This window comes from Nelumbo lutea, chromosome 7 (genome assembly GCF_056320005.1).
Source record: "Nelumbo lutea isolate HS-2025 chromosome 7, American lotus-T2T, whole genome shotgun sequence".
Classification (NCBI taxonomy): Eukaryota; Viridiplantae; Streptophyta; class Magnoliopsida; order Proteales; family Nelumbonaceae; genus Nelumbo; species Nelumbo lutea.
The window spans coordinates 13,002,463-13,022,642 of record NC_142690.1 but is presented as its reverse complement, the minus strand read 5'-3'; the positions used below and the strand labels follow the sequence as shown (position 1 = coordinate 13,022,642).

Here is a 20,180-nt window from a genome sequence, read left to right as displayed (position 1 = left end):
CCTCTTTTCGTCTCGAACGGAGGAAGGTGAACAATGCCATTTCCGTCCCTTTTACACTTTCTCATCCCATACCAATAAAACCAAACAATGTAAACTTAAACTTTTACATTTTTCCATCCCATCCTATCTCATATTTTTTCATCCCACCTAAATGGAGTTTAAGGGAGCTTTTAATCTCAATTAAGCCTAAAATGGACATTTCAGCCCTTTTAGGTAATTTTTCAAAATAATATAAATAAGTTAATAGTCAAACAGTAAGTAAGGGTATACTTAGATCCTATTCCTTTTCTCTTAACACTTATTTATTAAGAGGAATTTTTAGAAAAATGATTGTTCATTTCCTCTTATCTCTTTAACTGCAATATACAACTTATTATTTTCTAATGATACTCCCAAAAAAACAAACAAAAACTCTTATATATTGGGTCAAAATAAATATTTGATAATTTTCAAAATTCATAATTTAGAATTTAAAACAACATTCTCTACATTTAGTGTTTAAAGGGAATACAAATTCACCAATACCAATATATCTCTTAATGTAATTATTGCACTTTCGAATGTTAGGTCAAAGCAAACGAACATGCCATTAGTCAATTGCCTAAACCATAAGGTTAATTTAAAAAGTTTACTCTTATAAAAATTTCCCCCTATGTGGGAAATTTACTTATTCACGTGATAGATGAATCAGTTTTACACGAGGAAGCGAAACTTATTTTACCATGGGCCCATTATTAAATGCAAAAAAAAAATTGTAAAGTTGGCCAATAGGGAAAAAAATACCTATTAACCAACTCTACTAAGTTTATTTACTATTAAACCAACGAAGCCTAAGGGTAGAGTTAGTCAATTACTTAAATAGCAAGGATAGTTTAAGAAATTTGCCCTATATTAAAAATATTATATAGGTTTAAGTAGGTTTAAAAAATAAATAATAAAAAATAAAATTGTAAGAATAAAATAAGAATGAATGAGGTAGGATGGGGCAAATTAAGATTTTTCCGTTTTCCATGGGTATGGAGATGGGGTTAGGATTTTCTAACCCCCTGAGATTTGGGGTAGTACATTTGAATTCATGGTTGGGGATGGGGCAGACAAAACCCGGCCTTGCTTGTTACCATTCCTAATGGATTCTCCGGAGCAAGCTGAGCCAAGCCAAACGTAATTCTATTATGAATTTATTCGGAGTGATGGGCCTCTAATTGTAGGAGTAGAAATGGAGTCCGGATTCTCACAAAGTGTGTCTCATGCCGACATCACAGCATTTCCTGGCCGCACATAGGGAACATCTCCAATACTTGTATTTATTATTCATGGGGAGATGATATCGACATAGTGAGATGCGGCTGAGGTCGGTGTGAAGAACGCTTTGTGAGGAGCATTTCTACAGCGAACCCTGTTGACAGCCCAGGCTGTCGAGGTGTCGAATAGACGGTCAAAAATTTTCGGTGTAGAAATCAATACGGGTGTTTGGAAACAAGTAGCAGCAAAAGCAGTAGACGAGCAGAAGCGAGGTGACCGACTTAATGGCGTCAAGGTTGCAGCTCCCGGTGGATGAATCAGTTCTTCTGCGGGTCACTCATTCCAACATTAAGTCCTTCTCTGCTGATGTTCGTTTTTCACTTCAGGTATCTGATGCAGAAGCGCACACTCTTGCAACTCAAATTATTTACTGATACCGATGTGTCTATGTAGTGTACATAATTTTGCTTTACTGCAAAGGAAATCCATACTTCGCGACTTAAAAATAAACTGAGCTAGACTATATATTGCAAATGCAGCTCGGCATTCGACGGACCTTCGATTGCCCGTTTGATGGTTGACATTGGTGTATTTACAGTAATCGTAGCAGAATCTAATGAAATCACATTAGTTAAAAACTACTGTTAGATGCCCTTTAGGGTTGTGGAGTAGTACAGTGAATTATAGAATGACGGATTGAATCTTCATCTTCATCTTCATCCGGAAACTTTTGCAGCTTGTGTGCATTTATTGGGATCACAATTACTACTCAGCTTTAGAATTCCCCAATTGGAAAATTTTGTTGGTTTTTGGGTTTATCTTATTGATGAGAACCAGAAATGAACTAAGGCCTATTGTTATGATGTTTAAGCTTTCAAAAGTTTCGTCAGAATTTATCCAGTCACCTGTCCAACCAACTGATGCCCATATTGGGTTAGTGTTACTACTTTCTGTCAGAGATCTTCCTTTATTCTCCAATTTCCGATGCAAAATTCGGATTAAAACTATTCACTAACCCAAGGGCCGAGAGCAATGTGGAGACAACAGGTATTTGTACAGAAAAATGGATTGTCAGCGCAGCAGCCAAGGCCCAAAACAGACAGTATTTCTGTTCCCTGAGAACGGTCATCCTGTTTGGGCCAGGGCTGGTTTTGAATAGACGTGCCTTTTATTTGGACGGTGAATTGCACCCACTCTTGTCACCATCCACTTCTTTAATCTATTTATGTATATTTTCTGCCAACAAAATTTCTTCTGTTTTGAAGACGAGTAGGGAAACATGTGTTGCATATAGTGTCAATAGTAGACATAAAAGATAGAGGTATTTTTTTTTGGTATTAAAGATAAAGTCCACTGTACGTAGATTTTATACGTGCTCTCCTATGAAAGTCAGGTGTTTGCTTTATATAGTAATAGAGTTTGCTTGAAATTGTTTTTCTAAACTACGATGTTCTTGGATTCCTCTACTTCAAACTTGAAAGGTTATAAAATCTACTTGAAACCACCTTTTAAGCAAGGACTTCACTTTTTCCAAACTCCGTATCAACTGAAGAATTAAACCACATTGTTCTTGCAAGCATTTTTGGCAGTAAAAGAAAAGAGGTAATGAATTGTTTCTTATTGGTCCGAAAGATCCAATAGTGGTGGAGGTTAGTATTTTTCTCAGTTTGGTATGCTGGATTTACTCTGTTCATTTATTTCTGTATTGTAATCCTGGATACTTTATTTTGTGGATGATGGAACTGTTGATAATAACAGAAATGTGAATGGCCCATTTAAGCCCATTAAACTACTGTATAACCTGGGACCTTGCAAGATGGCCCATTATGGCTAAAGAGGGGTAACTGACATCTATAAATAGCCCATGAAACAATGATAAAGGCATCGAGCCATTTCAGAGTCTCTCTCTCTCTCTCTATTTTTCTGATTTCAGGAGGCAGAGTCTCCCTCGAAGAAGACTCCTGTGGTGAGTAGGCTCTCATCAATTCTGGTATTAGAGCTTGAGGTTTCGTCCGGAGAAGTGGTTGTCCATGCCGCAGAGTGTCGGTAGAAGAGAGAGAGAGACTCTGAAATGGCTCGATGCCTTTCTCATTGTTTCATGGGCTATTTATAGATGTCGGCTACCCCTCTTTAGCCATAATGGGCCATCTTATGAGGTCCCTGGTTATACACTAGTTTAATGGGCCTAAATGGGCCATTCACATTTCTGTTATTATCAACAGTTCCATCAGTGGAATCTGTGAAAGTATGGCTTTTGCATGCTGTTTGAACTATGTTGAGAGTGTGTCTTAATTGATTCTCCCTCCTTTTTAAATATAGTAGTTGAAGTCTTTGTACATAACTGTTGTTTATGCTAACATCTGGTATCCATACCCACTGTTTTCAGATGACTGTGGAATCTGTGAAAGAGAAGTTATGGAAAAAATGTGGTACTTCTGTTGATTCAATGTGCCTTGAGCTGTTTGATGATACAGGAGCTAAAGTTGCAGATCTAACTGATAATTTGAGACCACTTGGATTTTATTCTCCACAGGATGGGTAAGCTTGATGACTTCTCTCATTTGTAAGTTTGTATAAGAATATATTTTTGAATAACCTACATATAGATTTCTGCACTTTACCTGTGTTCAGAACTCATGTAGTCCCCCCCCTTTTGAGAGAAACCAACTGATTATATCATACAAAAGAAAAAGAGCACATAAGAAAAATGTACAAGTCAAAGGAGCAGGGAAGCCCTGCAAGAGCTATCACAATGCATTACATCTAAGTGAGCATGAAATTTAGCTAACCTGTCAGCTATAGAATTAACTCTATAGGGACCCAATAAAAGTTTACATCCATTGAAGACACAATAAAAGGGCACCTAGGCGTCGCCTTGACAACTATGCTTTTATCAAAGCACTTTTATAAAGGGCACTTGTCAGTCTGAAAAATTTCATTTTTAGGAAAAAAAGCGTTTGGTTCATAGCAATATTTTCCCATTCTGCCTATTTTTACCCATTCTTGTCCATTTTAGAATTTCATCTTGTGTAAGAGTGAGAAAGAAAGAATGCTCCATCTACTCCTATTCGATGGAGCATCATGGCCATAAACTGCTGTTAAATCCAGGTGAACTCATTTACCTTGTTTGTGAAAAGTATTGAAAGGGAGAATTTGCCTCTATTAAATTCCACACCTGAAACCACGTCTTCTCTCCACACTACAAGGACACCTCCTGAAGTGCCTATGGCTGGGAGGGCAGTCCATTTTCTGCCTCTTATACCCCAGATTGCTCTGATTAACTTCCTGTCCACCTCTTCTTTTTTGGTTTCTTGTAATAGAATAGTGTCAGGATTCTCTTTTCAAAGGGTGTCTTTTACTAAGCTTCTCTTAACTCCCCCACCCAACCCCCTCACAATCCAGCTCAAGATCTTCATCTCAAACTCCGTTTGGTCTTACCCTTACCTAATCTTCTACTCCATTCTCCTGCACTGTCCATATTTTGATCAGCTATTACCCCACTTTAACCTCTTTAGTTCCCTACTTGGTCCCTTTTTCGACTTTTTCTTTGTTCTTGATATCTCCCGGCAACTCCCTTACCTCTTGTATTGTTCCATTCTTTACCAGAGGCCTCGTTGGTATCACAATGCTGGAGACCTAGTTTTTTGGCCATCTCTGTGACTTCATCATTGTTCTGTTCCTTCCTAGGTCGACTAACAAAGTCCTTGGGCGCTGAAGTTGAACCCAAAACCTCCACAAAATCACCTTTGTTTGGGAAAGCCATTGGCTGGGATAGATGGTCACCTGAACCTGGAACACAAGGGCAGCAAGGGTGGCAATGAGAAGGTGAATCACGATAATGACATAAGCAAGAAGAAACCTCTAGATTTGAAAAGGAAGTAGAGTTAGAGAGATTTGCGAATTGGTTGTACGGTAAGTTTCTTCCTCGTCCAGCCTCAAAGCTTTTATTGGCGGATTGATCCCCGTAATTTGGATCTACCAAATGAACTTCTTCCAACAGTTCTACACTTCCCCACACTTCTCTTTCTGCAAAGAGGACTTTGGATCTATTGACAGCTATCTCCTGAGTATCCATCTCTGATTCTGTCCTGTAGGTGCTTAGGTCTTCATCCGATTCGGATTCATCTTCTCTAGAGGAGCTTAGGATCGAACTTTGCAATGGTGTTGGGGGTCGTTGGACTTCCTTTCTGTGAGCATTGAGACTTGGAGGAGTTACAGGGATGTTTTGTTCACTAAAGGTTGGTGTCAATGGAGGGCTTAGCCTGAATTGGCCTTCTCACTGGCCGAAAGGTGAATGATGGCCCGATGGTTTGATGGGTTGCTTACCTGGGTCGGATTTGGGTAACCAGTCAGTACCAGTAACACCTGGGTCCGAAAAAAGAAGCTCTGAAGAGAGCTTTGAAGCACGGGCCAAGGTTTCATTTGAAATTTGAAAACCTTTCCCTTTATGGCTCTTAGAAAAGAACTTCTCCCATCTTCCTTTACAGTTACCTGGCATGGAAAGGTTTTGCTTCTTCCTTGCTTTACATGCCTCTGCAATAACTGCCAACTTTTTGTCATCCTTGGCATGAAACCTTCCTGCATTGGTCATGGGCTGATCCAAGGCTACAAGGGCGCCATGTGTTCGAGAGTTGTTGCTCTGAGTTGACTTGGTGGATGGGGAAGATGATTCAGCTTTCTTCTCTACTACAATCATGGCAAAAAACCAGACATTTCTGTCTAGGTTTGGTATCGATCGAGGGATGGAGTGAACTCCTCGGTTTTTCACCTTCAGACGAGCAAAGTTCAGCTCCGACCAGTCTTTGGTTTTGGGGTCAATTTCTTCCAGCCCTCCACGTAAGCTTCCTATCAAGGAAAACACCTCCTCCGATCAAAGATGGAACGGGGAGGCCGTGGACTAAGACCCAATCATCAAACGTCAATTCAGAAGGGACTGTGTTAATAGTTGGCCACCGCCAATCGATCTTCACCTACCTGCCATAAACGTGAATCTTCTCAAACCTCACTTAAACAGAGACTCGGTCTTTGGACGGGGCAAAACCCACTGCTCTGTTTCGGGAGAAAGGGTGGAGATGTATGAGTTCTGGGGAATGAAAGTTAGCTGAAATTCCTAGCTTGATTTTGTTCCAAGTTAGGTCGTCGGCTTTGGAGCACACAAAAGAATTTTTCCATTTGCCGAAGGGTCTCACTTGATTAGCTATGGATATATGGGCTGAACCGCCAGCCTTAACAACTCTGCTCGTTGTTGCCGGTAAGGATGGAAAGGCCCCTCGTAAGGGAGCTTCGGAGGTTGGCAATCCAGGACTTGGAAGAAATAAGTTTAATACTTAAGCAAAAGTTTTCCAACCTGATTTCCCTACTTCTTCAGGAATGCAAATGGTTCTAAGTTTTTGAGCAAGTTCCCAATAGCTTAAACGAATGAACCTTCCTCATCTGTTTTTGTTTAGTTGAATAAGAAGCACCTTCCCTCTGCAGGCGTGCTTTCATTCCTTTACCAACCTCTTTTGATCTTTGATCGCCTCTTGAAGAAAATCTCCCATCCATTTTGCCTCTTCTACAGACAGTGAGATTTTCGACCAAGCACCACTACCTCTCTCAGTCAACGCTAGCCCCCTGGATTTCCAAAAGCACTCCCATCAAAATTAAGACTCAATATCCCTTCTTCTCTGATGCTAAAACCTTTGGGGAGGACTGTGGTAGAATGGGTGTTGATTCTTCCTGAATTCAGTCATCAAAAAAGGAGGACTGTGGGAGTGGGTTAGGAGAGATTTTGGGATATCAAATATGTAATGTAGAGCCTGTTATCTAATTTGGTAGTAGGCTCTTTTGTTTTTCTTTGTTTTCGGTTGCTGTCTCATCACCCTGATATGTAATTTTTTCTCATTTAATAAAATTTTTGCCATTTACTTATCAAAACAAAAGGACTGGGAGAAGAGAACAAAAAGTTCTCGACGTTTCTATGAAGGTCATTGACTGAAATACCTTTAAAGTGCTCAGATGTAGTAAACCACAAAAAAGCACCCGTGAGTACTATGGGAAATCAACTCCTGATGAAATCTGGCCATGTTATCAATGATACAGTTGTTTCCTTCTTCGCATACACTCCACATTACAGCGTGAATGACAGTTTGCCAAAAGATCTTGCCTCTAACTTTATGTACCTACAAAAAAGGGTCTAAAATGTTGTCTTTGTTACCAAGTAACCTTTCATACAGAAAATGGCATTCATTTCATACATTAGCAGTTCATTTATGTCAGATAAGCTAGGAGATAAAAAGGAAATGCTGTATAGAAGTGTCCTTAAGAGTCCATATAGTATCAGATTCCAATACATGTCTGAAATGGACACGTCTTTCATTTAGAAGATTCCGTGCAGTACTGGATACTGTATTCAGCAATGTCCTTGCCATATTTGGGTAATACAGGCATTAACTTCTCACCAAGATTCGATTTAATTCTAGAAAATTTGTTGAGTGTATAAATACTTAGAGCATCCTAAGATTGAGATGAGATATTTTCAATATATGATAAATGTCAAATAGATATCATGAAAATGCTGATTATGAGAGAAGAAATTTCAATTTGTTTTGGTGTTGATCCCTGACAAAAATGCTGATTCCTTCTATCTATTGAGTCCTACAGAAACTATTAGTGCTTATTCCAGTGGCTTTATTCCCTTAATTTATTATATCTTAAAGACATCCATGCATTCTCCACGTATTCTCCATAGAAGAAATACTGTTTTGAACTGATGCACTTGCAAGACAAGGGGTAAATTAGGAACATTTGTGTTGGGGATTCACAAGTGATGTTTGTATGTAAATATGACAAAGTAAATTGAAAAGGAATTGGGCAGTGGTGCTGGCCAAATTTATACATAAATTCTGAACATATTTTGCAATTACAATCAATAAAACATTTCTGTTACCTTTAAAAAAATAATAAATGAAGACTGTTGGGGTTTGTTAAGGAGGCAGTTTTCTCGATGGATAGAGCTAAAACACTAGGGCTGGATGGGTTCACAATGGCTTTCTATCAAGACTGTTGGGATTTTTTTAAAAGAAGACTTATTCAGGGTTTTCAATGAATGTTTTAGAAGAGGGGTAATAAATCCTGAAATGAACTAACTTTTATTGCTTTGATCCCAAAGTAAGCGGAAGCAAACAACTCAAAGGATTTTAGACCAATCAGCCTAGTTAATAGCCTGTATAAAATCATTGCAAAGGTGCTGTCTCAAAGAATCAGAGTTGTGCTTCCTTTTATCATCTTCCTAAATCAAGGAGCTTTTGTAAAAGACAGACATATTATTGATCAGATTTTAATTGCAGATGAGAGTGGAGGATTTCAAGAGAGGTAGGAAGAAAGGAATAGTGTATAAGCTTGATTTGGAAAAGGCCTACGATTTGGTGGATTGGTCCTTTTTGATGGAAGTCATGAGAAACTTTGGATTTGGGGAGAAATGGTGTAAACGTGTTCAAGGTTGTTTAAAAACTTGCCACTACTCAATTCTGGTGAATGGGACTGTAGTTGATCACTTTCCAGCCATTAGAGGGATTAGGCAGGGTGACCCTCTATCCCCCTTCTTTTTACCTTGGTAGCTGATGTGTTGAGGAGGTTAATAAAAAAAACAGATTCTAGGGAATTGGTTAGAGGTTTTTTTGATCAGCAAAAGAGAACTTTATTTAAATTTAGGGTTAAATTAAAGTTTTACAGCTTGTGTATGGGATTAATGCTCCCACACTAGTACATATTTCTGTCCCACTTTACATTGCAGTCCAAAACATTTGTTGCCTCAAAGCCCCTTGTTTGGCAAGATCATCAGCTAGCCCATTTGCACTCCTTCTAACCCATTTGAATTCAGCTTCTACCTCCTTTGCAACCTTTACCACTTCCCTTATCACTTGTTTGAAAGTCCACGGAATACTTCTATTGTTTGTAGCCCAAGAGATGGTCACCTTGGAATCCTCTTCAACCTTGATATGCCTAAGTCCTAGCTACTTAGCTATCTTCAGCCCTTGTAGCAATGCCATTAACTCAGCTTTTAGAGAGTTGCCAATGCCAATCGGTCCAGAGAACAAAGCTAATATTCTCCTTTTAGAATTTCTGATTACTCCTCGAATACCTGACAGTCTCGGATTTCCAAAAGAGCTTCAATCAAAATTCAGTTTAATTCTGTTGCTTTTTGGAGGTTTCCATTCCATCCTTACTTTCTCTTTCACTCTTGAGGATTGTGCTACTTCTGTCCAAGATCTTAGAATGTCTGTGACTGAGAAATCTTGAAAGATATGCAAGGATTTTACCCAATGAACTACTTTAACTTTTATGGTGTTTATCACCTCCTCCACTATTCTAGTATTCTCCAAGAATATTCTGTTATTCCTTTCTTCCCAATTCACCAAACAAATAGTTGCCTTCGTAGCTTTCCACATAACCTTCCCTCTTTTATTTTGGTTGGCTCAAGAAGTCTCAGTCGAAGAGTCTTGCCACATCTTGAGGGGAAGCCCACCTGCAACCAAAGGGAGTACAAAAAAAAACCCAAATGTGATGCACAAAGGAACAAGATAATTAATAAATGTGCTAGGGACTCACCACTTTCCTTACAAAGGGAGCACATGTGAGGAGAAAGGCAAACAAAAGGCCTTCTTCTCTTTAGTATATCACAAGTATTTACCTTGCCAAGGAGAATTTTCCAACAGAAAGCTTGGATTTTTGGGGGGATAGGCTTACTCTAAATTTCTTTCATAGGGAAATCCCCAACTGGGATTCTAGGCGAAGCAAGAAAACTGAAAAAGGAAGAACAAGAGAAGAGGCCATCTGAAGAGCCTTTCCAAATTTTGGAATCTTCCAAGGATGGGTCCAAGTGAACTTGTCCCATTAGATCTAGCAACTAAACTGTTAGTGTAGGGGCATTTTTGTCTTTATACCTTGATTAATGTTGCTGATCTGTAAGGTTGTGTTGGAACAAGTGCTCTTAACTTAAGTAAGGGCACATAGGTCTTTTCAGTTATGTTTTAATAATAATATAAATACTTACTGGCCGACTGGGAGAAGTCAAGTTGACTCTTTCAGTTCGAACCAGTATTCTCTCTTTTCTCTCTCTCTCTCTCTCTCTCTCTCTCTCTCTCTTTGCATGGTGACTTACTCGAGGAGGTCTACATGGAGCAACCTCCAGGGTTTGTTGCTCAGGGGGAGGATGGTAAGGTGTGCAAACTAAGGAAGGTTATATATGGGCTTAAACAGTCTCCTCGAGCATGGTTTGGTAGGTTTAGTGAGGTGGTAAAGAAGTTTGGTATGAAACAGAGCAAAGTTGACCATTTTGTATTTAGTCATGACTCTCCGAGAGGAAAAATATTGTTGGTGGTGTATGTAGATGATATTGTTATTACTGGGAATGATAAGATTGGTATTGACAGGCTGAAGACTTATCTGCAAGATCACTTTTAGACAAAGGATCTGGGTAAACTGAAATACTTCTTGGGGATAGAGGTAGCGAGATAAGTATGGGATTAACCTGTGCCAGAGGAAGTATGTGCTTGATTTGCTGGAAGAAACAGGCCTGTTGGGTGCCAAACCAGCTGACACACCCATGGACACAAATACCAAGCTAAGCAATGATATGGGTGAAGTGTTTGAAGACTCTGGCAGATACCGACGACTTGTGGGCAAATTGAACTTCCTAACCATTACCAGACCAGACATATCATTTGTAGTTAGTGTGGTAAGCCAGTTCATGCAAAATCCTCTGATTCCTCATTGGAATGCAGTTCTGAGAATTGTGAAGTATCTAAAAGGGGCTCCGGGTCGCGGTTTGATATACAAGAGTGGCGGTCTGACTGGGCCGGTTCTATGTCTGATAGGCGGTCTACTACAGGCTATTGCACATTTCTAGGAGGTAACCTGGTGACATGGAAAAGTAAGAAGCAGACGGTTGTGGCAAGAAGCAGTGCAGAAGCAGAATATAGGGCTATGGCGCACACCGCTTGTGAATTAGTGTGGCTAAGGAACCTTCTACAGGAAGTAGGGTACAACATTAGCACTTCAATGAAGCTCTATTGTGATAATCAGGTTGCAGTTCATATATCCTCTAATCCAGTGTTTCATGAAAGAACCAAGCACATTGAGGTTGACTGTCACTTTGTGAGGGAGAAGGTGTTGAATGGAGAGCTAGACACTACACATGTTAATACAGGAAATCAGTGGGCTGACTTATTTACAAAAGGCTTGAGTCGGGGAAGAGTGGACTACATATGTAACAAGCTGGGAGTATATGATATATACTCACCAGCTTGAGGGGGAGTGTTAGCGTAGGGGTATTTCTGTCTTTATACCTTGATTAATGTTGCTGATCTGTAAGGTTGTGTTGGAACAAGTGCTCTTAACTTAAGTAAGGGCACATAGGTCTTTTCAGTTATGTTTTAATAATAATATAAATACTTACTGGCTGACTGGGAGAAGTCAAGTTGACTCTTTCAGTTCGAACTAGTATTCTCTCTTCTCTCTTTCTCTCTCTCTCTTTATCACCTTTTCTTCTTCTACATAACTGAACTTAGTCAGGCCGAACTCTAAGGCAGACCTGAATTCTATCATGAACTAAAGAGTCGCATTCATTTTCCCTGAGGCCCCTTCTGAAACCCAAATTCCAATTAACCCCATTTGGACTAGGTGTTCCCAAATTACATACAGTTTCCCCTTTAAGGTTTGACAAAGTATAGAGATCAGGAAAAAGATCTTTAAGTGGGATTTCTCCCACCCAAAGGTCTTCCTAGAAATGAATTTTATTGCCTTGTCCCACATCAAATCGAATAAAGTTAAGGAAGGTAGGGTAGATTTCATAAATTGCTTTCTAAGGAGAAGCTGAAGAAACATGAGGGGCAACTTTTGCATCCCAGGGGTGCGATCATACTGACGCTAATGCATTGGATCCCATCAGAGCTCCGAAGTTAAGTGTGCTTGGGCGAGAGTAGTATTAGGATGGGTGACCTCCTGGGAAGTCCTCGTGTTGCACCCCAACCTTTATTTATTTTCCCCCCAAAATTCAAGCTTTTTGTTGGGAAATTTTCCTTGCCAAAGTTAATACTTGTGATATGTTGCAGAAAAGAAGGCCTTTTGTATGCCTTTCTCCTCACATGTGCTCCCTTTGTATGGAAAGTGGTGAGACCCTGACACACCTTTTATTATCTTGCTCCTTTGTGCAAAATATTTGGGAATTTTTTTATACACTCTTTGGTTGTAGGTGGGCTACAAAGGCAGCTATCTGCTGGGTGATTTGGGAAGAAAGGAACAACAGAATATTCTTGGACAGGAGCAGATCGATGGAGGAGGTAATCAACACCATCAAAGTTAAAGTAGCTCATTTGGTAAGATCTATGCATATCTTTCAAGATTTCTCAGTCATAGACATCATAAGATCTTGGACAGAAATAGCACAATCATTAAGAGTGAAAGAAAAAATAAGGATGGAATGGATACCTCAAGATGGTAACAAGGTTAAACTGAATTTTTATGGAAGCTCGTTTGGAAATCCAGGACTGTCAGGTATTGGGGGAGTAATCAGAAATTTTGAAAGGAGAATATTAGCTTTGTTCTCTGGACCGATTGGCATGGACAACTCTCTAAAAGTTGAGTTAATGGCATTGCTATAAGGACTGAAGATAGCTAGCAACTTGGAATGAGGCATATTCAGGTTGAAGGGGACTCCAAGGTGATCATTTCTTGGGCTAAAAACAATAGAAGTATTCTATGGACCTTTAAACAAGTGGTAAGAGAAGTGGAAAAGATAGCAAGGGAGGTAGAGGCTGAATTCAAATGGATTAGAAGGAGTGCAAATGGACTAGTTGATTATCTTGCTAAACAAGGGGCTTTAAGGCAACAATTGTTTTGGGCTGCAATGTAAAGTGGGACAGAGATTTGTAATAGTATGGGAGATTTAATCCCATACACAAAGCTGTAAAACCTTTTTTTAACCTAGTTTCAAATAAAATTCTTTTTTGCTGATAAAAAAAAAAACTTTTGTATCGCAGCCATTTCCATCCAACCCATGAATGCTCTCAATGACTTTGTGCCACAGTCAATCACTCTCAAAAGGGAATCTCCAAAGCCACTTTCCTAGCAGAGCTGAATTCCTAAGGCTCCGTTTGGTTTGTGGGAATATTTGGGTGGGATGGGAAAAGATGGGATGGGATAGGATGGGAAAGTGTAAAAATTTACACTTCCATTGTTTGGTTTTATATATGAGAAAATAATAGGAAAACACTGTTACGAGGGAGAAGAGAGAAGAGGAAGATGGGGGGAGACAGAGAACTCCATGATTGAAGCTCCAAAGAGGTCCTCCGGCACCGATAGTCCCCCTCCTCCGGCGGTGCTTAATCGACATGGGAATGCCACCACCGGAACCTAAGACAGATCGCTGCTGCTGAGAGATGTGGGAGTGCTGAGAAGGCAGATTGCCGCTGCTGAGAGTTGTAGCGGCGACCAGAGAAAGAGGGAAATGCAAAGGGGTGAAGAAAGCGATGAAGAAAACGGCGATCAGAGAAAGAAATAGATCTGATTCGTTGCTGCCGCACGGTGAAGAAAACGGTGAAGGATTGTGCCACCACCGCCTCCTCTGTTCGAATAGGGAAGGCAATGAACAATATCTGGTTCGTTGCCGCTGTCAAAAGGAAGGGGACTGTTCGTCGTCGCCGCTGGTCTGTGGCAAGGATGTTCGTCGCCTTACTCCAGTTGAAGAAGAAGAAGGCTCCCTTTGAATGATTTTCTCGAGTTTTCCCACCGGGGTCACACTGTTTTGGTGCGACCCCGAATCCTCGATTTTGGGATCTCACATCCCACCTTTTTCTCACCCCATCCCTCTTGTTCCCTCAAAACAAATATGAGAAAAGGGAATATTTTTGGAATATTCCCTTTTTCTCATCCCCATCCCACAAACCAAACGGAGCCTAAGTGAATGGTTTTCTGTTCCCAAACCCCCTTGGTCCTTGGGCTTTCTAACTTGTTCCCAATTAATTAGGTGAACCTTCCTCTCCTCTCGTAAGTCCCAAAGGAAATCTCTCATGTATTTCTCTAAGCTCCTTGCTACCCTATAGGGTATTCTAAAGGCTGAAAGGAAGGAAATCTCTCATGTATTTCTCTAATCAAGGTAATCCTTCCACCTAAAGAGAGATAATTCCTCTTCCATAGAGCTAGCTTCCTAGCAAATCTTTCAACGACTGGCTTCCAGAACCCTTATGATCTAGGATTTCCTCCTAAAGGTAGACCCAAGTAGCTAATTGGCCAACTTCTAATCTCACACCTCAAAATCTCAGCGAATCTATGGAGTTCCCCTTCTTCTAGATTAACCCCTACAATGCCAGTTTTGGTCCAATTTATCCTTAGACCAGTCATCCCCACAAGGTTATCCAATAGCAACTTTAGGTTTACCACTCCTTCCTCATTGCCTCCCTCACAAAAAAAGATTGTCATCTGCAAATTGGAGGTGGGTAACAACCACTTGATTCCTATCTATCCTCCACCCTCTAATCAGTCCTTGAAGATCAGCTTTCTCCACCATTCTGCTTAACACTTCAGCCACTAAGGTGGAAAGGAGTCCTTCGCTACACCATTAATAAGAATTGAGTAATGGACAGAACTTAAACATCCTCTAATCCAGGATCTCCATTTGGTTCCAAAACCCAACCTTTCTAGCATTTGTAGAACTTCCCAGTTAACCAAATCATAGGCTTTCTCTAGGTCCACTTTGCACACCAACCCTTTTCCTCTACCCTTTCTTTTTTCTGCAACACACTCATTGACTATTAAAATTTGATCCACAATCTGCCTTCCTTCCACAAAGGCACCTTGGAAAGGTGAGATGATCAAGGGTAGCACTTTCTTGATCCTTTTTGAGAGAACCTTTGAAATAATTTTGTATACACTCCCAATATGGCTTATTGGCCTATAATCTTTAGGAGTTTTGGCCTCCCTCTTCTTTGGAATTAAAGTGATAAAAGTGTCATTCACCCCTCCTTCGAGAAAGAATTCATTAAAGTGGTTAGAGGTTGGAGAGTGGGAAGGGATAGAGTACCTATTACACATTTGCAGTTTGCGGATGACACGATCTTATTTTGTGAAGGTGGTAATCTTAGTTGGGTGAGAAATCTGAAACTAGTGGTCCAACTCTTTGAGCAACTTTCAAATTTGAAAATCAATTTTGATAAGAGTTGTGTAGTGGGAGTGAATATGGATGAAAGGGAGATGTCAGATTGTACAACTATCTTGGGTTGTGCTGTATCACACTGGCCTATGACTTATTTGGGCCTTCCGTTGGGAGACAATCCGAGAAATGCCAATTTCTAAATTCCAGTGGTGGAGAGAGTCACAAAGAGGTTAGCCTCTCGGAAGAGAAACTACCTTTTCCTTGGGAGGGAGGATAACCCTAATTAAGTCAACCTTGGCTAACCTACTTCTTTATAATCTTTCAGTTTTCAAAATGCCAGTTGGGGTTTCCAAAAGCCAGAAAAAGTATTTAGGGATTTCTTGTGGGAACCAGGGGAGGAAAGGAAAGATCACAGGGTCAATTGGGAAACTATAACTAAGAGCTTGAATTATGGGGGCTTAAGAATTGGTAATCTTCAAAAAAGAAATACGGCTCTCTTAGGGAAGTGGTTGTGGAGGCTGCTAGTTGAGAAGGATAGGTTATGGGCTAAGGTGATTTTGTGTATTCATGGGCTATCGGTGAAGGCTGGGATGTTGGAGTGTTGGCTCGAGCTACCAGTGCTTCTCCTTGGAAGTCAATACATGCCACCCTACCTTCCTTCCTTCCTTTTATCAGGTATAATCTTTGCTCTAGGAACTTGGTAAAATTCTGGGAACATCTGTGGGTGAGAGAATTACCCTTGAAAGAGTGCTTTCCCTCTTTGTTTGCCTTGTCTGACTACAAAAGTGAACTAGTTCCCACCTTCCTTTCATCTTCTGTTGAGGGTCTTTAGATTGATTGGGATTTGGGTTTCAGAAGGGGAACCAGGGATTCAGACCTAAATAGCCTTCTGTCTCTTCTTCATTTCTTACAAGGATTTTGCTTTGGACCCTTCATAGTTGGACTCAAGAATATGGATTCCTTCTTCCTTCGGTGTTTTTTTTCCTGTGCTTTGTTCTTCAAATCTTTAACGGTGCCTTCTCATAGTGTTGGACAAACCTTTCCAGTTAAAGAAGTACGGGGTAAACCGATTCCACCTAGGATTGGGGCTTTCTGTTGGGAAGCTTTCTTGGGAGGATCAACACTAGTGACCTCCTTCAAAGAAAGAAGCCTTTTTGGTCCTTATCTCCTAACTTGTGTGTTCTTTGTAAAGCTGATGGTGAGTCCTGCTTCCATTTATTAATTTCCTGTCCCTTTGTTTCTTCTATTTGGGAATGGTTTTTCTCTTTGGTTGGTTGTAGGTGGACTCCTCCACCAGATGTTCAAAGTCTCTTTGGTCCTACTGCCGGTAACTGTACAAAGAAAAAGGGGGAAGGCTTTATGGAGATGTACAAGGGCTGCTGTGTGCTGGACAATCTGGGAGGAAAGGAACCAAAGAACATTTTCCGATAGGGAAAGATCTAGAGAGGCAATTATTGAAGTAATTATGACAAGGGTAATACAATGTGTGAAGTCCATGAAGTTATTTGAAGATATTCCCACTTCAGCTCTGTTGAACAATTGGAAGGAAGTTGCCTGTTCAGCTCCTAACAAGGTTATTTCTCATCCAGTGTGGACTCTTCCAGTCCCCAGCTTTATAAAGCTGAATTTTGATGGTAGCAGTGAAGGTAACCCCGGTCCTTCAGGCATTGAAGGGGTCTTTAGGAATGAGGTGGGTGCGATAGTTGCCATGTTCTCAGGGTGAAGGAGAGTCCCTCCGAGCTGTAGTCTTGGCAGTCTTGGAAGGTGCCAAAAAGGCTAAGGAGCTTAACTTAAGACGGTTGATTTATGGGAGAGATTTGAAGTTGGTAATAGACTGGTTGCAAAAGGAGGAGAGTAGCATGTGGAGCTACTTGAATGAAAAGAGAGTATTTAAATGGCTAACTCGGGAAATGACAATGAGGGTACAATGGGTTAAGAGATGTGCCAATTCCTTTCCAGATTTACTAGCCAAACAAGGGCTTGGTGGCATACCCTTAACCCATTATAATGCTGGTCCCTTCACCTTTGGGTACTAACTTATATAGAAACTATTGGTGCCAACTGCAGTGGCCTTATCTTGTATTAGTTCTCTTTCTTTATCTTTTTGCCTTCTTTGCTCGTTTTTCTTTTTTTCTTATCAAGTTACTAATATCCGTTAACAAGAGCTGAAGAAATCCTTCTTGACCTCTTAGCCCTTAAAAACTTCAACTTGTTTGTATGACAGTCCATAGGAACCACCCCAATATTCTCAAGCAATGTGGCACCAATTAAATCTTTTGACAAGTCCATCTACTATCACAGGCTGATGGCAAAGTGGACTTTTGATATAGACCTTACAAAGTTGGTGTCTTCACTTGGTTCTTTGTTTCCTTTTGGTTTATTTTATTAAGAGATGAATAAAAACCAGTCACATCACATGATATACATCAGTAGATTCAATGTGTGATAGAGTAAGAAATCTAGCTATATAAGCTTGTTTTATTCATGATATTTTTTTGTCTTTTTTATTATTTTCTTTTAATTGCTTCTTTTGTTTGTTTGTCTATCATTATGTGTCTCTCTTCTCATCATGTAAAACTGTAATATAAAAGTGCCTGATGGTTCTCTCTTTGTTTTTAATCAGCAAAAGTGATTTGTATAAATGGATTAAAAAGGTAATTAATACAACCTTGTCATAGGGAAAATGCTTGTCGGTTCTTAGTAAAAGTCTCTTTCATCTGCTCTCTTTTCATTTGACTGTCAAAGTATGTTATTGCCATATAAGTTTTTTTTTTTTTTTCTTTTCTTTCTTTCTTTCTTTCTTCATTTGGCTGACACATATTTGATATATTCAAGGTACCGGATGCATATCATAGATTTGGATCCTTCGTCGGTAACCTCTGGTGGTTGGTTGGAAGACACTTCATTGGTAAAAAAGTATACAATTTCTGAAGATGCATATGATAAACTTGATGGCAAGTTCCTTGAATCCTTATGTTGTACTTAAGCAAGAGGAATTTTTTATACATTTTTCCCATGGTAAGAAAATATGTATCATAGACAATGCACAGAAGGGGATACAATAATAATAAACTTGTGAACAAAAAGAAAAAGAAAGCTTCCAAGGATGGACCAGCTCAGAGGTGCCATAGAACCAACTTAAAGCTTCCTCAACTATACAAAAAGATATGTTTATCATGCCCAACACAAAGCCCCTTACAAAATCTGAATACACCCAGCCCAAATAAAAGGGGATACAACATGCAACCTTCACTCAGAGAAGAAGGCACTCATTAAGAACTCAATGCTACATCTCAAATGTAATTTATTGCATCTTGCCATTTCCTCTTCATTTACATGTCACAGGTTGCAGCAGACTACAATAGATCCTTTGGTGTCGCCTTGTTGAGCATTTCTGCTTATGGGACAGGAGACTTATATCTCGTTCTGGGGCCACCAGAACTTGCCTCTTGTCCTATGTTTCAAGCATATGAAACCACTGCCAGGTGGGTCACTTGGTCCTAACTAGAAGATCTGCTAGGCCAAAGGATAGAATGCATATAGAATGTAATTGCTGATTTTGCTACATTTAATTTGATGGAGAGAAGTTCTTCTTGTAGTTAAAACAATAAAACTTAGAAGCAGCTTTACACACAGTGCTCAAGTCAGTTAAAAAGTTCATCTGATTAAGCTGATTTTGAACATAGCAATGGTGAGTCCCAATTCCCTAAAAATGGGACAGGTGGAAAGTTAGAACCTAGGGGATTCCAGATCCATCGACAGGTCATGTGTCCCCATACCCCACACTCCCTATACATGATGAAGATTCCTTTGAATTCAATTTGGTGGTTTGAGATTTCCCCTGCTGATTGCTATGCCAGCTGATGCACTAGAATCCTGGATAATCTCTTAATATGGCCAAAATTGTTTTCTGGTGTCCCAAGTAGAAAAATATTTTTTTTTCATCTAAAAGAAAATTGTGTAAAAAATTTTCAAAATGCCAATCTTAAATAAAACTTATGGTTTCTTAAAATCAAAATTCATGTTGCTTAGCATGGTTCTGACAGCTAGAAATAGCAGAACATGTCCTTTTCAAGGAAAAAAAAAAGCAGAACATGTCACTCTAGAAAAAATGAGAAGTATTTTTGAAGGCAACCAACTTGTATTAATATGTCTAGAGTGGAGTGTAGGTTAGAGTATGTGCATGTGGTAATGTATAAGAAGCATGTAAGGAATCAACCCATGAAAAAAATTATACATACAGCTATACAAAAGGACCTTCCTGTATCTGACCATGCCTTACCTAATTGGTCATAGAGCTAGAACTATACAAAAACCCTTGCCATGCCAACCTTCCCAAGCCATTAGCATTAGAACTCAGGTCTCTCAGATCCACCAAATCTGATCTGAGATGTCTGACAACATTTCTCGTATTCCAGTGAAATAGTAAGTCTCCACAATCTCCACCCCATGCTATGGCTCCATTTAATTACATTGGAAAATTCTGATTCAATTGCCAAGGATGAAAAATGCAATTGCTTTTTTCCCCCTTTTATGATGAATAACAACTCTGAATTTTATTTAACATGGTAATAAAAAGTAGGGCAAATTTCTCGAAGTACCCCTATGGTTTAGGAAATTGACTAACTCTACCCTCACTGTTTACATATTGTCTTAAAGGACCCTTAAGTTTTCTGATAATTGTCTAAAACATCCCTTGCTGTTAACTTTCCGTCACATGTGACATCACGCGATTGATATATTTTCTAAAAATTACTAAAATGCCCTTTCTAACAGATTGTCTAACTCCACTCGATCTCTGTCTCCA

General features: G+C 39.7%; 1 protein-coding gene and 1 pseudogene across 13 annotated transcripts in view; both read left to right on the top strand.

Annotated features, from left to right (window-relative positions):
* Window positions 1-1,316: 1,316 nt before the first annotated feature.
* Window positions 1,317-20,180, top strand: part of EMB2804 (tubulin folding cofactor B) — a 61,590-nt gene continuing 42,726 nt past the window's right edge. For 12 of the 13 annotated variants that reach the window (XR_016101795.1, XR_016101794.1, XR_016101797.1 and 9 more), the window contains exons 1-3: window positions 1,317-1,628; window positions 3,629-3,780; window positions 18,209-18,327. Coding sequence is in view for 8 of the 13 variants with exons in the window: in XM_088953203.1 (XP_088809329.1) it covers window positions 1,527-1,628; window positions 3,629-3,780; window positions 18,209-18,327 (373 nt within the window). In the remaining 5 variants the exon portion in view is untranslated. Of the gene's footprint in view, window positions 1,629-3,628; window positions 3,781-18,208; window positions 18,859-20,180 lie in introns of all 13 variants that reach the window. The other variant, XM_088953205.1, reaches the window with a different exon arrangement.
* On the top strand, window positions 12,132-12,250 carry LOC148845174 (5S ribosomal RNA; annotated as a pseudogene).